This window comes from Phyllopteryx taeniolatus, chromosome 3, assembly GCF_024500385.1.
Source record: "Phyllopteryx taeniolatus isolate TA_2022b chromosome 3, UOR_Ptae_1.2, whole genome shotgun sequence".
Lineage (NCBI taxonomy): Eukaryota > Metazoa > Chordata > Actinopteri > Syngnathiformes > Syngnathidae > Phyllopteryx > Phyllopteryx taeniolatus.
In genome coordinates, this window is record NC_084504.1 from 30866637 (window position 1) to 30883732 (window position 17096).

Consider the following 17096-nt stretch of genomic DNA (forward strand, 5'->3'; position numbering starts at 1 on the left):
CACTCCTGAAATTAAAATACGGCACCAAAGTTTTGAACTTCACCTATGGCATCAGATAAAACAGCGGCTGCCACATGACCTCCGTGTACCTCACAAGACAATAATTCAGCTGCATTTGTGTTTTACTTCAATTTGACTTATTCAAAAAGAAGGGGTGCTAAGAGAAGAAGTTGTCATTCTTCTCGGAATATGTCTGTGTAGATCATCAACAAGTCAATAAGGAGAGTCATTTTCAGGGGTGAGGAAAAGTTTGGACTTGGTAAGATTCAGCGTCACTATATGCATCGCCAGTCGTCAAGTTAGGGCGGCGTGTTGATTGTTTTAAGGTTTTACTATTAAGAGGAGTTACCCCCAACTTGCGTGGCACCGCCGCCGTGTGTCGCCATTTGTGGGGTAGTTTCTCAAGCAAGCAGATGCTCGCAGCCGAGCTCAACTCAGCTGAGAAAAGAAGGAATCAGTTCATGATTCCATTCAGTACTTTCACTCAAAAAGTTTGTTCGCGAATGACACGACACTACTCGAGCCCTGTCTACATCTCTGCGCACACACAAACAATGCCAAACGCTTGGTACAAATGAATCTGGTGCGGTTTTAATATATTCAGTGTACATGTATGTGGACCCCTGGTCATAGTTACTCTTCCCGTTGCATAACTACTTTGGCATCAGTATTTTGCAGCGGGGGGACACAAAACATACTCATGCTATTGGAACACAGCCACCCAAAGACGCAGGATTCACTTACACACACGTACACAAGATGAGATGCAACCGAAGAGTCTGAAGAACATCACTGCTGTTTAGGTGCTTGGCATAATGTCGCGCTTACACAGCGAGGTTGCGTAATAAAAGGCGTTCATGGTTTGTAATTGCCTTTAGAAGCGACACAGAGAGCTGCGTCATAAATTAAACATGGAGCGAATCGTTGTCATGACTGTGATATTCATGAACAGGTACATATGACTATCCCCAAATGGGTTGTTTCACATAAAGACAGGTGCTAAAAGAAAAACACACACACGAACACACAGTCAAATTGTAAAGGTTTACAAACTCCATAAGGACAATTCTGCACACATTAGGATCATGTATAGTGCATTTAGTATACACAGCATTGCTGCATCTAAAATGATGAGGCAAAAGAGAAATTGGGGGCTAAATGATAAATCAAGTAGGACAACCTATCCATGACTTTTACGTCTTTGCTCAGTGAGATTCATTTTGATCACTGTAACCTCATTTGTGATATCGCACAGGTTCATTTATGAGAATTAGGTTATCGCTGAGATATTACTGTTATCTCTAGGTGATTGTTTTAGGCAAATGAAAATCGGTGCAGTGAGACAAAACACCTCAAAGCCAAGATAGTGGCTATTCCTTATGAGGCCAATTAAGAGAGTATGGGAACATTGCTAAAATCTCACAATGATGTTAAACTCAGCTCGATTTTACTGCAAAGAAAAAGGTTGCAGAAATCATTTTGTCTCATTTCCTCAGGGTCTGCATCACGATATGAAGGCAAAATGAAAACTCCTGATTAAAAGTCCCCTCCACCCGCTTTAGTCTTGTAAGAAAGTTTACTCAATGACTGAATGGAAAAAAAGATTAACTATTGATGTTTTCATTTAAAAAAAAAAAGTTTATAAGCGCTGAGATGAAGAGCCTCTCCCTTTAATTAGACCAACTTTGTAAAGCAATTCGGCTTTATTAAACTGTCTTCACAAAAATTGAGATTCATGAGTAAATCTACCATCTGCGATCGTGAGGGAATACAGATTAAAACAAAAAATACATTTCTAAACCTGTTTAGGAAGGTGGGCATTAAATCAGGTCAATGTCAGTTCTGATGCGCCTGTTGTGGTTTAGATTTGACTTCAGGGGATTTGGAGTGTAATGAACACGGGCCACAGCATTCATTTCAAAGACAATCCTTTAATTTGCATTTATAATGAATGGCAAACGATCCAGGTTGAGTCAATTGGTGTGAAACCATTCTCAAAATGGTTTATCTGGAGTGATGATCTGTGTGGAAAAGTTAGCATTTGAGGGGAAACAATATTTACTTTTTCTGTCAATGGGCCTTTTGCACCATTTCTGGCCCGTTGTCATCAAGATGACGAGGATCTTCCACACAATTATAGTCCTACTCTAACACGTCAAATAGCTTTAAAGGCCAACAGCTCGTTCTATGATCCACGTGGAAACATTGCAGGGGGAAAAAAAATAATCTGCCACAATTATCAGAAAAGCATTGGAGGCGACATCACTCTACTTTCCACTTGTGTGCGAGGTCTTTGTTGTGGAAAATACTGTATGAGACACATGATAGCACAACAGCTGCTTGCATCTGGTATAATAAGCAGAAACTTTGACGCAAGGCATGCGTGTCAGAAAGAGTGAGCTGAATTCTTTGTGACACAGTGACTCAAGTAAGAATTGGTGGGAAATACATATGATAACGTGTAAAGCAAGAAAGATTTGATCAACTCAAGCCATATTGCGCCCTTCAAGAAAAATGTCTTGATAATTGTCACTGATTCAAGCTGTGAGGCATATATGTGTGTGTGTGTATATATTTATATATTTTTTAAAAAACACGTTTTGGGAAGTCTACAACATGCTGGTGTCTACAGAAAGACAAAAGAAACATAGTACAAACATCCTTGCAGGAAAAAACACAACAAAAACAATCAGCTCTTTCTTGGCCGAATACAAACAAGGTGGATAAAACACACTGGACAGTTTAGCTGTGTTTACACTTACAACTGCTATGAATGATTAAATGATTAAAGCGAGTACAACTTTCAGGTTCAATTCCAAATTAGTTGCAAGCCAAAGGAATAAAGTATGGCTAATGCATTACAATTACCTGATGTGTAAAAGAGGCATCTTGGTTTTATACTGTATATTTGAGTTATACTGTATATTTGATTCATAAAATTAAGTGTCTTTCAAGTAAGTCGTTCCAAAGATTTCATGTTTTTTGATTGCAGTCAATATGAACGGGATACGTAAAGTCCGGATCTTAACGAGGCAGGACATGGTGCTGCTGGCGGTGGCCTATCTTTCACATATTAACAGACGTTGGCCAAATAACGCTGGTTATCCTCCCTGTTTACAGGCCTAACATTGATTCGAGTCCCAGTGGGCCAACCGGCAGCCTCCCTGAGAGGATCACTGCTCTTAATCCTTCAACCTAGCGAACATCTCGTCAACACACCTCGCAAGCGGTCCGTAGTTGGATGCGCCAACCTGCGGTGAAAACGGTAAACAAATAGAAGATTGAAAGGCCCTGGTCGCCCCTACAGGGAGGACTCGTTCCTGTCCATGATGCTTCAGTCTGGACTTGCGCCCAAGCTATTTTCTTGTTTTGGTTGCAGTTGCGAGTGTATGTACTTGACGTCACTCAAAAGGGGCACTCTGTTCTTTAGTCACTGAATTGAACAAACACTACAAATTTGAAAAACACCCATTTGTTTTTTTTTTACTCAACAAAGTCAATCCGTGCCACTGATCTCCTGGTTAAATTGACATTTTGACAAGGTCACATATAGATGCGGATGCTGTTTACAGTTAAATTTGGATGAGAATTCCGTTGCCGATGCAGGGTGACTCGGTCCGAGCAGATCTGAAGCATATTAAATTCCACTGCAGTGGACATCTGAAGTGAAAATCATTGCCAGGTTTGTTTAGAGCCTCATTAGACTGCCTCACGCTGATTACTCATGCACAGTTAGGTCAGTCCAGTTGGATGATAATGATGCATAAACAGAAAGCGCACATTTTAGTCTCAGTCTTGGCTTGAGCACACTATTTATAAATCCACTCAGCTCTAGGGAAACTGCTTTGTCAGGGCCAGGCACACACAATGGCATTAGTGTTGGATGTTCATTAAGATAACGGGCTATCTGCGAGACGGATCCGACTGACAATAAGATACGCTGAAGTTGCAGGCGTCAGGCCTAAGAGAGGCGGGGGGAAGTACATGACACCGCCAGTCAGTCGTAAGACAGATAGAGCCGGCCTCGCCGCACAATGAGTAAAGAGTGACAGGTAAAGTCAGCCAAACGTGCTTATTGACTGTCACAATAGGAGAATAATCTGAGACAGTCTGGCACTTGTGGGACAAAATCTACGGCGACCGCGAGACGGACCGACGGGTTCCTTCAGCACACGGAGACGTCGACTGACATTCACCCGCATGCGTGAACGGCATGCTCGTGAGCTTCTTACCCCGTAGAGGAGATTTCATGGTAGCTTCTACCATGCCCACCAGGAGCTGAAGACTCTTGGGGTCTTGGGCCAGCCCAGAGGCAAACGCGGCCAGGGCGTCGGCATGGCGACCAAGGTACTGAAGGGCAACACCCTGTCGGAAGTATGCCTGTTGAGAGAGAAAAAGGCAACAAACTTTAGTCACAGCAGGCAATACTGTAAACTTGAATCTTACCAGACACCCTCACTGCACACCATTTTGTTTATATACCATATAAGCAGTTATCAGGCGATTGCCCCCTCGTTCTTCTTTTACCATGCTGACAGATACATCACCGGGGTTTTTGTTCTTATTCTTATGCATGAGTTCCACTTAGGCTTGCTCCCTCCTTGGGAATAATTGTAATTTTAGATTTCTAAATGTGCTTTTTTTTTTTTGCGAGCAAGGACAGGCGCATAACGACAGCAGTGACAACCCTGTGGCTGTGCTTGAAGAAAAGTGAGAGAAAAAGGAGAATAGCCCATGGTTCAATGAAGAATGTCCACAAATACGAAAGAGTGAGACTTCCCTTTAGTTAGAAAGTGATGACACATTTTGTATTTTTCACTTCGGGAGTGTACCAGTGCTGCAAAGTAGGATATTTGATTTGGTTCTTGAATCAGACAGAAATTACCTGCATTTGTCATTTAGTCACAGTGTTGACAGAAAAATAATTCAGTAGCACATAAACTGCTCGAAAGGCTGCATTTATATATATATATATATATATATATATATATATATATGAGGCCTACCTCATGATGGAATAATCTCCCGTTTTCATGAGAATTGTACATGATTGGACCAAAAAGTAATGCAATTTAATTAGTTACATTTATGATGTCATTCATCAAAATAACATGCTCAACTCCCACCTTAGCTTTGATGTCAACATATATCAGCTTTATGAGAAAACCAGGAGTTATAACAGGATTTTGTGGAAAATGATACAGCTTGAACATAAAATAGTGCTGCTTTTAGAGGGATCATGTTGCGTCATTAACTTATCAGCAGAAACAAGAAAATGTCCTCACCCAAGTGAGTCTTTATACTAGACTGTAATCGAGTTTACCAACAGAAACACAGAGAAACTGAACTTTATCCAGCTCTATCTTTTCAAGCCAAACTACTAAATCCTCCCAAAAGCCAGCAAACTGTCTCTGTAAAAAGCGCTGGAAGTACACAGTTGCAGCAGTAAAGCGCGAGGAAAATGAGGGACGGGCTGTGCTAACGCTCTAACAATCTAACAGTTTACAATGGAGAGAGTTCGAGCGTTTCCTTGAGGGTGTTTTTGGATGTTGGAGATTGCGCACTGCGAGCGACAGCGGACCAGCCAACAATCTGACAATGCTCGTCGTCCCTGCAGCAGCTCCAAAAGTGACACAAGGGCTAATTTGCTATTAGCGTCGAGGAGCTCTTTTCATTAGTCTTTACAAGCTTCTCAGTTAGGAAGTTAGAAAGCCTGAGAGTGAAAGGGGGCAGGGGGATTAACGAAAATGAGACATGACATTGAATTTATACAGACCAGTAATTAATTTTCCTTCCAATGCGAGCACCCCCTCCTTCTCTCCCCGCCCACTGGCACTGACCACCAATTTCTGCTGCCCCCGCAACAGTTCGATGTCCCTTCACTTGCATCACAACTCCATTGAAAACGGCAAGAGAACAGAAATGTGATGCAGAGCATTAATCTTTGTCCTAACACTGTGATTATATGGGGGGGGGGCAGACAGGGTAGTCGCTCAATAATAATTGCATCTGGTGCCAGTGGAGTTTGGGCAGGACGCACTGCTGGGAGCAGAGAGGCCAACAAACGTTCCGCCCAAGGGAACAAAAGACATTTAAAAGGACTTCTCTCTTTGATTAGATTTAGCCTACAATATGCGCTCCAAGAGGTCTTTGCCTTTATTCTCTCAAGTGGCGTTCCCTGACTGGGAGAGAGAAAAAAAAGATGCATAAACTAAGACTTGCTTCAAGCAAAAATTGGCATCCTTTTCGTTTACCCTGTGCTCTGCTACAGACACTTAAAGAGAATTCAGAAAGGGGAGACTGCATTACAATATTGCAAACACAAGCAGAAGAATGAATGCATAAGTGAAACATCCGCTGCAAATATGACAGAATCAATGTGCCGTATAGCTGTGTAAAATGTGCTTTTTCTTTCATTCATCGCCCACTGGATTCACAGCATACACGCACGCACACAAAACTTCCACTTCAGCGTAATCCAACAAGTCAATTCAAGCTGCCCTTCTCATAAAACATAGATCACTTTGAATTCATTTACATTACAATACGTGAATACTAATTTGGAAACTGCCAAGTGAAAGTGCCACATTCAAATGAAAGGCTGAAGAATGGGAAAAGGTGACATTCCACAGGAGAGGGGCCAATAATAACCCAATCAGGGAAAGGTTGCGTGCTTTTAAGTGGTCCCTGATCATCCGCAGCTGAAGATATACATTGTTGAAAAATTGCCTCAAAAAAGTTGAAAGCTAAAAACAACAATGCATAGGGAGCCAAGATTGATTTGTTGCAGTTTGGTATGCTTCACTTTGCTCTTTTGCTGCTTCCTCCACATTGTCCTCATCTTGGCACACTTTGAATTTACCTCACGAGCGGCCTTCCAGTAAATGTTAGAGCCATCTGGCAACTTTACCGACTTCCTGCAGTGGAAAATCACCTAAATAGTAGAAAAGAACAAAGCTGCAGAAATACCACCGACAGACTGGGTATGTTATTGCAATCAGGATTTTAAAAAAACAACAAAAAAAAAGTGGGGGGGGGGGGGTGGGGAAGCCTTACACAACCCTCTTTTAAATTCATGCTTAACAGGATCTTTTCTAAAAACACAGCTGCTTCAAGGTGTTTCTACGGCGCTTAGCACAGCTAGCTCTTGGCTAGACAGCGAAAGGCAGCATCGGAGGAGACGGCTTTGCCCTTTGAACGGTACGATGCAGCTCCTCCAGTCAAAAACAATCCCCCCAAAGTGCATGCAAATTTAGAGACCCACTCTCTCCCCGCAGATTATGAGGGCCTACTAAAATTGTCATGCACGCGTTGTGCGTTTTGTGCAGCGTAACATCCACCGTACAAGACGTTCGATAATGCAGCAGAAAGGTATTGAACCGTTCTGCCTCTCAGCCTTGCCTGTGTTGATGCCACAGAAAAGACGTTCGAGTGGAAATGTTTGTCACCCGTGGGTAAAATTCATGGATCCTAATGCGCATGCGGGTATTATTACAGTGAGAGAGAGAGAGTGAGAGAGAGAGAGCCTCAAGAAGACAAACCAATAAGAGGGAGGATAAAAGCTTTTCTTGTTTCTCAAGCCTTTTAATATTTTATGAATGCTTGTTTGATGTACTTTTAAATATTCATGTCTTTATGCTTAGGAGGAAGAGGGAAATGATGCAAAAAAAAATGAAGTAATTCACTATGGTACACTGTGCTACACACTGGGGAAAGCAGTCATACTTGTGTGCATCTGCTAAAATATATATATATATATATATATATATAAACCGACACAGGACCGTCTCATATGCTCCCAATTCCATTTTACAATGCACAATTAAACATGGATAAGTTTTCTTGAGCAACAAAACACAATAAAGCCCACAGTTAGAGCAGCTGAACAGAAAGTTGACAAGATTAAGTTTGGGAGTTTTGCGCAAGACAAGCTGTTCGAGGCTTCTTTTCTATTAGCAGATTAATGTCTCAGCAGATGTCCCCGCTGACTTCGTAGGCTCATCGTGAGCACGCTGCAGCCACAGTGGTGTCCTCAAGTGCTGGGAGCATGTCTACATTTGCATTTGTTTGTCCCTCAGTGTCAGACATCTTCAATAATTTGCGCAATGATTAACATTACGTGTTTTGGCATAAAGCAGGATGCTTTCAATACACCGAGAGCATTTAGTTAACAAAGCACAATGGATGCTCACAAAAACAGCATTTGAGACATATGACAACAGGATGTACGAAGTCTACACACCTCTGTTCAAATGCCAGTTTTTTTGTGATAGACAAAATAAGACCAAGCTAAATCGTTTGAAGGTTTTTCCACCGTTACTGTGACCTATAACCTGTACGACTCAATTGAAAAAAAAACAACAACTCAATCGCTTCGAGAGGGGAAGTAAAACTAAACTGAGGTAATGGCGTTGCACAAGTATACACACCCTCTTATAACCTGGGATGCTCTTCTAGGAAGACTGTTTTTGTAATTTTGGAGTGTGTCTGTGTTGTCAATTCATCCAGAAGAACATTTGTTGGGTCAGAGGTCAGGTCACTGATGTTGGACCCGAGAGAGGGTCTTGTTCATCATCTCTGTTTGAGTGCATCCCAAAGATGTTTGATCGGGTTGAGGTTAGAGCTATATAAAGTTCTTCCACAACAAACTCCACCAACTATTCCTTTATTAACCTTGCTCTGTGCACTGGGGCTTTGTAATGATGGAGCAAAAAAAAAAAAAGCACCTTGACAAGAATAGAATTGTCAGATGAATTCATTTCTAGGCGTTCCATATTTCTTTTCCAATAGAACATTTGAAGACGTGTCTCAAAACCTTTGTCTACAAAATGTACAATTCAGCCTGCAAAATCAATTTTGGAATTAAAATAACTAGAGCTGATGCTTGAAGTTTCCTGTCACAAGTGGATTGAGCAAATCAAAACTGGTGTAAACAGGCAGAAGAATCCCTGGTATGGAATACGCATCTTATCAATGAAAAGTGTTCAGGCTTTTGTGTAGTACTTGTGCTTATCTGATTGGTGATAACCAGTACTAGACATGCTCTCAAATGTGGAACTCGATCGAAGCTGTAGGAGCCTCAATTGTCCACTGTTAAGTGTGTGTGTTTTGTATTCACCTGCATCGGATGCTTTCCGATAACCCGCAGGGCAGCTGGTACCAGTGTGAAAAATATGAATGGAACCCCTGCCAGCATCATAATGGAACCCACATCAGACCATCAAACTGGTACCAAAGGTTACAAATGGTTTGCGCGCACACATAACAAGCAGACGCACACACAAAAAGCTGAGAGAAATGTCAATAAACTGTCAAAAATCCAGCCAGCTCCAACAAACATTACTTGCAATCAGCTTTCCATGCAGCCCAGAACCACACTAATGATCCAACAGAACAAAGAGATTGCTACCTATTCTTTCCTCCATTTCTTGGCTTTGTAACCAAAAGTTGCAGTTCCATGGTTTCCACAGTGACCCAGAAAAAGCACAGATGCACCTCCACTGTCCAGTGCACATCTCTTCTCATCTCAACTCTGGGCCTCCTGCCAATCAAATTGACAGAATGCACGCCACAATGGAGCCAGTTCATAATTAAATCTAGTTCTGCAGCCAAATTTGTGACTTTCTATCCACCTTTCTGCTGGTAAAAAAGCATAAGTCTGCAGTCAGTGGTCAGAAGCGGCATTTTTTATCGAGCCAAAAGTGAAACTTTCATCTCTGCACTATAGTGTTGCATTTGTGAGCCAAAATATAAATCCCCAGACACCAAGCAGATACGCTCCCTAAAGCGTGTGACCAGCATAAGGATTTTTGTGGCAGCTCTTTGATTAGATGGTCAAGGGGATCTGAGTCGCCTTTTTGTCGGGTTTTGAGTCATATGGGCCAACATTAAAGTGTTTGGAATTCAAAAGAATAATATCCAAAAATATTCTTTCATTTGCTTCATTCGCTTAAGAAAATGAATGCTATTAGGTGCCATTGGAAAAGGCAGAATAATAGAAATAATTGTTTTGATGCAGGCTCGAATAGATGTCGTGAATATTTCACTATCTGCATGTTTGTATTGTTTAGCTATTCAATGATTAGATAATCAATGATTACATGTGATCTAAGATTGTAGCTCAGTCCACAACGACGTGATTGTGGTAACTTGGCCTTGCGGTAACCTGCTAACACACCACAGCAGACCAAAATATGCAATTTGGGACTGACTGCTGAAGAAATGCCTATTGAATAAAAAAAAAGAAAGGAAAAAAAAACATTTGTTTAGCTGTGTTTTACACACTGTCATCTGGCGATGCCTGCTTGAGACAAAACAGATTTTATGTTACAACATTACCGGTGCATGTTAAGCGCTTATGCACATCAAATTGAGGCACCTTACAATCTGTAGGTAGACACAATAAAATATTTATGATCCATTGATGTATTCCTCCCCGCGGGAGTTGTCCAAGCTGCTGATTGCGGTTCCATTCATGGCCCTTAATGAGCCTATTAGATTAGACGGCTTTAATGAGGGCAAATTAAACCGATCATTCTTTGTGGAGCCGGCAATTAAAGGGTAAATGTTTCATTATTCTGTAAAGAAGTGACAGAAAGAGCTAGGTAAAAGCCAGAACGTGAGAGACATGGAGGTAGTCTCTCAAGGCGACCAAGCATCGATTAGCTGGCTCTCATCAAACTGGCAGTTAGTGCAGGACTTTAGATTGGAAAAGGTCACGGTTACGTATGTGGAGTGTGAGCTGAACGCTCCGTATTCACTGCGCCTGTAGCATGTGGCCCCTGGGAAGGTTCTCGAAAAATAATGACCAAATAACAAACATTTGAAGAAGGTCAGGGCTTGTGATTGTGAACGTGTCACTTGGTGCACGTGTATTTAGACAGTCAAAGTGAGACAAAGGCAGAAATCGATATTGTTCATTTATCACAAACAGATGAAACATCACAATAGCGACAAGATGTAAGGTCTTTCAGTGACACTCTGCCACAATCCACTGTTTGGTAGAAGGAATTCAATTTTCTCTCCGCCATGTGACTGTCCACCATAACTGATGGTTGCACACAGGAAATACACCAACGGAAAAGAGATAAATCAGCAAATAAAACTGCAACACGCCTTTCGCTGATAGCACATTCATTCTAAAGTTTAAAAAAAAGTCAAACTTTACCTTGGTGATTTATAGCTCGATTTGTCACATGAATGGACCGAGCATACGTGCATTCTTATTAGCATCTTAAGAGTCTGGGGGTGCGAGACAAGGGGGTCAAAGAGTTAAAGAGATTTCCGTGCACCTTTTAACTTGTTCCCTGGTTCCGCTCAGCTTGAGCATTGCCCAGCAGCCCCACAGCTACGGGGGCTGGTTATCAGCTAGAGTGGGCATTAATCAAGTAAAGGAGGTTTAATCAGTCAAGGCCAGCTGGTGGACATGAAAAAGTTTAGGCGGCAGTACAGTTTTCAATCTCAACGAGATTAAGGCGAGACACGAAGACTTTAATAAAAATTTGCTACCAGACTCGCACGAGAAAGAGGCTCAACATGGAAACGCACGAAGCACCATTTGGCATTAAGACTGGTAGTCATGTCTAACTGAGCCTCTCGCCCACATTCCCTCAAAGGATGACACGCCACAATGCCATCAGAAAACGTTACATACCCATTGCTATACAGTGGATATCAAATATACAAATATATATCATTAGCTCCATGAACTGCTCTTGTTGGCTTATTATGTCCATCCATCCATTTTCTTTACCGCTTATCCTCAGTAGGGTCTATGTATTTTACTTATATTATAATAATAATAATATTGTTGGCAAGAGTTTGTTTTATTTTATTTCATAGAAGTGTAGATTGTGGATTGTAACAAAGTAGCACCCACAGAGCTGGAGCAGAGAGGGTAAGCTTGTGTTCGTACGTGTATTTGTTTTGCTATTTGTAGGTATCCTCAAAATTTAATCACACACACACACACACACACACAGTGGAACCTCAATAGAACTGACTAATAGGGTTGGTAGTCCGGCAAGACGGGTGGCTTTTATGAGCTGTGAAGAATTAGTGCGCTTCCTGGTTCCAAATCTGTTGCCAAAGGCGAACGGCTTGCCAAAATAAACTGTTACTTTACCAAAAATAGCATGTTCCAGACTCCAGACTTGTGTTTTGTACTCTTCAGAGTTAATGCCACCGCCATGCCGCTCTCTCTACTCTATGTACAATAGACAATAGCTAGAGCCATCGTCACATGGCCGCCACATCAATGCCCCACATTCAAAATGGCCGCCACATAGGCACGGGAGGCACGTCTTTTGGAATTTGATCTAGTAATATTGTTTATCTGTGACCAGGAAATATGTCAGAACCCATTCTCTGCGTGCATTGCGGCACAGCGCCCAAATCTGGAACTAACAGACTTTGTCAACAGAGTGACAAATGGAACATATTGTTCAGTCCGGACGGTCCGTTTTATCAGATACCCGATATATCGGGGTCTGTTTTATCGCGGTTTCACTCTATACATACAGTTCAAGACCTGTTAAACATGTTGGAGGTTTTCTTTTCCAGGTTTTGTATTGTTGCTCGCAGAGTTTGAAGACCCCAAAAAGTGAAATTCTGCAAAGTCATTACAATCTAGTCTCAAATAGTCGCTCGGTAGGAAGAGCCACATGTCGATGTCAGCACTTGTGTTGGGTTCGTTAAGTTGCTCCGGCCTGAGCGGGGAGTTGCCTCATCAAACAAGAGTCGGCAATGTGGCTAACTTGACTGTGTGGCTTCTCCAGTGCTACCCTGCAACACTTCAAAAGACTCCCAGAGTTTGCTGTTATGGAGATATTGCTCATGAAAAGCCTGGCATGAGGCTCACTTCTTTTTATTCTGCAAGAGTGGAGTCAAGGTTGGGAAAATGTAATCTGAACCCCCCAGAAAGAGAACGAACTGCTGAGAGAAAAGGACAGTGTGTGGAAGGTCTAAAGCAAAAAGGTGAATATAAGCCAAAAGGTGTAGCACATGAAGGAGACAGACGGCTCTTGTTATTCCATCCTCATCGACTGCACTTGTCGCCTGCCTTCCAGGCTATCAGAACTCTTTATTGAGTATGACCTGCTTCTCATTTTGCCTACCAGTACACCATCAGAGTCCTTTTACTGGGTTTGCTGCGCCGCTGCTTTAATATGCTTGTGAATACTGACATCTCCCAAGACAGGCCAAGATAAATGCACTTGAATTCACAACACACGCGATGGGGGTTCATATTTCGCTAATTCCCTCTCCACCTCACTGCTATATGAAGTCAATGCTGCAGAAATTTAAGTGTGCAATGAATCCAATGCAGACAGGCGCCTCTACTTATCATATATATGACACGCTCCAGCACTTTGGCCCGCAAGGGAAATATCTCAAACAGAAGCAAAAAGTACAATTATTGTAGACCAGTGTTGAATTTCCTCATTAATGACGCCAGCTATCAAAGCTTCTCAAACCCCGTTGAGATTTATTGGTCACTTGGGTAGCTGGGCTCAACAGAAGTGCTATTTACAAGAGTGATGTCACATCCAAGAAAAAAAAACAAAAACAAAAAAACAAGCTCATTGCATACTTTAACAAGCGGCACTAATGCATATTTTAGCAACAAGTACCATTTCGACTGTAATCATGATCGTCCCATAGTAAGCAAGTCCCATAATACAGCTAATTGGCAGAGATCTACAGAAGGGAGTTGCCTGCCTCTGATAACACCGCCTGCTTATGTAGCACATCTGCACGGGCTCTGTGTTAGCTCATTAAACAGCAAGTTCCCTCAGCGTTCTTTGGCCATCGCCGTGCATCATTAATTGTAGCCGCCTTCTAATCAAGTTTGCTGTAATTTTCTGGCGTTGATATCGAGCTCTATGCATGTGGTGTGATTTAATCACCTGTTGAGTCATAGCAGAGTGAACATGGCTGCACTCAGTTAGCTGTTGTTACGGAATGTATTCCAGTTCTCATTTAAAACAAAGTGTTATATATGGCATATGATTTTTTTTTGATGATATGAGCGCACGTCGTTTTCTTTTTATTATTTAACACGGAGCTTTGACTGCTTTGACAAGCAGATGTCAGAAAAGGAAAAGGCACCGAAGGGAGAACAACACCTCAAAACAAAACCCAAGAGAGCAGGAGCATAAGTGTAGAAAATGGAGGCTCTTGCTAGCTTAGGACCAGAGAGAGGTCTCATTTCATACTGCACGGAGTCTGGCATTTGCTGGTGACAGCAGATCGCACCGAGATGGGGACGAGAGTGATCCAGACAAGCAAGACTCTGTTTGCTTTGTTAAAATTAATTAATCACTGTGGCCGCAGAGGACCGCTGCCTTTGACAATGACGCAGCTCTACAGTATGTGTGCAGACACGTGTGTGTGTGTGTGTGTGTGTGTGTGTGTGTGTGTGTAAACTAAAGGACAGACGCGTGGCCAAGCATAGAATTCTGCTCACATCCGAACTAAAAGGAAGGAACAAGAGAAGGAGGAAAGGAAATCAAGTGAAGAACACTGCACCCATTCACTTTTATATCAGACTACTGGTACTTGTAAATATGAGCCATCTTAGACGGGGTATTATATGGAAAATTAAATTGGCTTTTTAATTGTCGTCTGACAGGACCGCTCCCTCAAAACCATCTAATTTCATTCATCCATCTTCTATGACGCTTCTCCTCATTAGGGTCACGGATGAGCTGGAGGCAGGGTCGCCAGCCAATCAACGCAAGCTAATTTCAGTGAGGCGTAAATAGTGGGTGGAAAGTGCACTGTAATTCTTCATCCTTGGAGTATTTTGAGAAAAGCACGTTCAAGACATGTTATGACACCTGGGGACTTTTTTCATCCCTCCATCCATTATTTGAGCCGCTTCTCCTCATGCGGGTCGCGGGCGCGCTGGAGCCTATCCTAGCTATCATCGGGCAGGAGGCGGGGTACACCCTGAACTGGTTGCCAGCCAATCGCAGGGCACATACAAACAAACAACCATTCGCACTCACATTCACACCTACGGGCAATTTAGAGTCTCCAATTAACGCATGTTTTGGGGATGTGGGAGGAAACCGGAGTGCCCGAAGAAAACCCACGCAGGCACGGGGAGAACATGCAAACTCCACACAGGCGGGGCCGGGGATTGAACCCTGGTCCTCAGAACTGTGAGGCTGACGCTCTAACGAGTCGGTCACCGTGCCGGACATTTTTCAATTCGGGAAAAAAAGCATAATGTCTCCTGTTACAGAAAAAAAAACTACGTAAAAGGAAGATAGAGATGAATGGGTGGAAAACAGCTCCCATGATGTCCTCAAAAATTTAATTTTACAATGCCTGGCCTCAATGGCCTCAATCACATTTGCAACACATTTGAGCTGTTTTTCAATGGTTCAGTGGTAAAGCTATCAGACCAAATATGGGTAATCTGTTGAAACTGTTTCAGCAAATACACACGCAAATATGCTGCACATGCCCCAGCGGCCACAAACTGCAGTGATAACGGCAGTGGCAACAGCCCAGAGTCACACCGATGATCAATAACAGCGCACACACAAAGACACACAATCACGGGGGACTCCAGCGATCCCACAGAAGGGGAATGTGCGTCACAGGGCGATGGGCAAATTGGATGTGAAGCTATGAGTGGAGTAAAGAAGGCAAAGACATAGGGGTGGGGGCATGAGAATACAATGGCTGCTCTGTCGTGTCGTATTTCTCTCCCCCAGCGAGAGAGTTAGCAGGGCAGCAGCTGCAGCAGAGAGATGGTCCTGCTTAGAGAAAGCTCTCATTGAAGTGGTGACTGAGCAGCCGCAGGCCGAGACACTAATAGCAACAGGAGCTGAGGACCACTCCATGTCAGGGTCTTCACCAAAAATAGTCTTCCTCTTTTCCTTTGGGCTTGTCCCCTTAGGGGTCGCCACAGCGTGTCATCCTTTTCCATGTAAGCCTATTTCCTGCATCCTCCTCTCAAACACCAACTGCCATCATGTCTTTCCTCACGACATCCATCAACCTTCTCCTTGTTTTTCCTCTAGCTCTCTTGCCTGGCAGCTCCATCCTCATCATTCTTCTACCAATATACTCACTATTTCTCCTCTGGACGTGTCCAAACCATGGAAGTCTGCTCTCTCTAACTTTGTCTCCAAAACATCGAACCTTGGCCGTCCCTCTGATGGGCTCATTTCTAATTTTATCCAACCTGGTCACTCCGAGAACGAACCTCAACATCTTCATTTCCGCCACCTCCAGCCCTGCTTCCTGTTGTCTCTTCAGTGCCACTGTCTCTAATGCGTACATCATGGCTGGCCTCACCACTGTTTTATAAACTTTGCCCCCCATCCTAGCAGAGACTCTTCTGTCACATGACACACCTGACACCTTCCTCCACCCGTTCCAACCTGCTTGGACCCGTTTCTTCACTTCCTGACCATACTCACCATTGCTCTGGACGGTTGACCTCAAGTATCTAAAGTCCTCCACCCTTGCTATCTCTTCTCCGTGTAGCCTCACTCTTCTCCCACCACCCCTCAAATTAATGCACATATATTCTGTTTTACTTCGGCTAATCTTCATTCCTCTGCTTTCCAGTGCATGCCTCCATCTTTCTAACTGTTCCTCCACCCGCTCTGTGATTTCACTGCAGATCACAATGTCATCTGCAAACATCATGGCCCACCGGGATGCTAGTCTAACTTCATCTGTCAGCCTATCCATCACCACTGCAAACAGGAAGGGGCTCAGGGCTGATCCCTGATGCAGTCCCACCTCCACCTTAAACTCCTCTGTCACACCTACAGCACACCTCACTGCTGTTCTGCTGCCCTTGTACATGTCCTGTATTATTCTAACATACTTCTCTGCCCCTCCAGACTTCCGCATGCAGTACCACAGTTCCTCTCTGGGTACTCTGTCATAGGCTTTCTCTAGATCTACAAAGACACAATGTAGCTCCTTCTGACCTTCTCTGTACTTTTCCATCAACATCCTCAAGGCAAATAATGCATCTGTGGTACTCTTTCTAGGCATGAAACCATACTGTTGCTTGCAAATACTCACTTCTGTCCTGAGTCTAGCCTCCACTACTCTTTCCCATA

General features: G+C 43.0%; 1 protein-coding gene across 5 annotated transcripts in view; it reads right to left on the minus strand.

The window, feature by feature from the left end:
* The window catches only part of LOC133475555 (tetratricopeptide repeat protein 28-like), a 177283-nt gene that overhangs the window by 61328 nt on the left and 98859 nt on the right, over positions 1-17096 (minus strand). For all 5 annotated transcript variants that reach the window (XM_061768556.1, XM_061768555.1, XM_061768554.1 and 2 more), the window contains one exon: positions 4233-4380. In XM_061768556.1, the coding sequence (XP_061624540.1) occupies positions 4233-4380 (148 nt within the window). The remainder of the gene's footprint in view (positions 1-4232; positions 4381-17096) is intronic.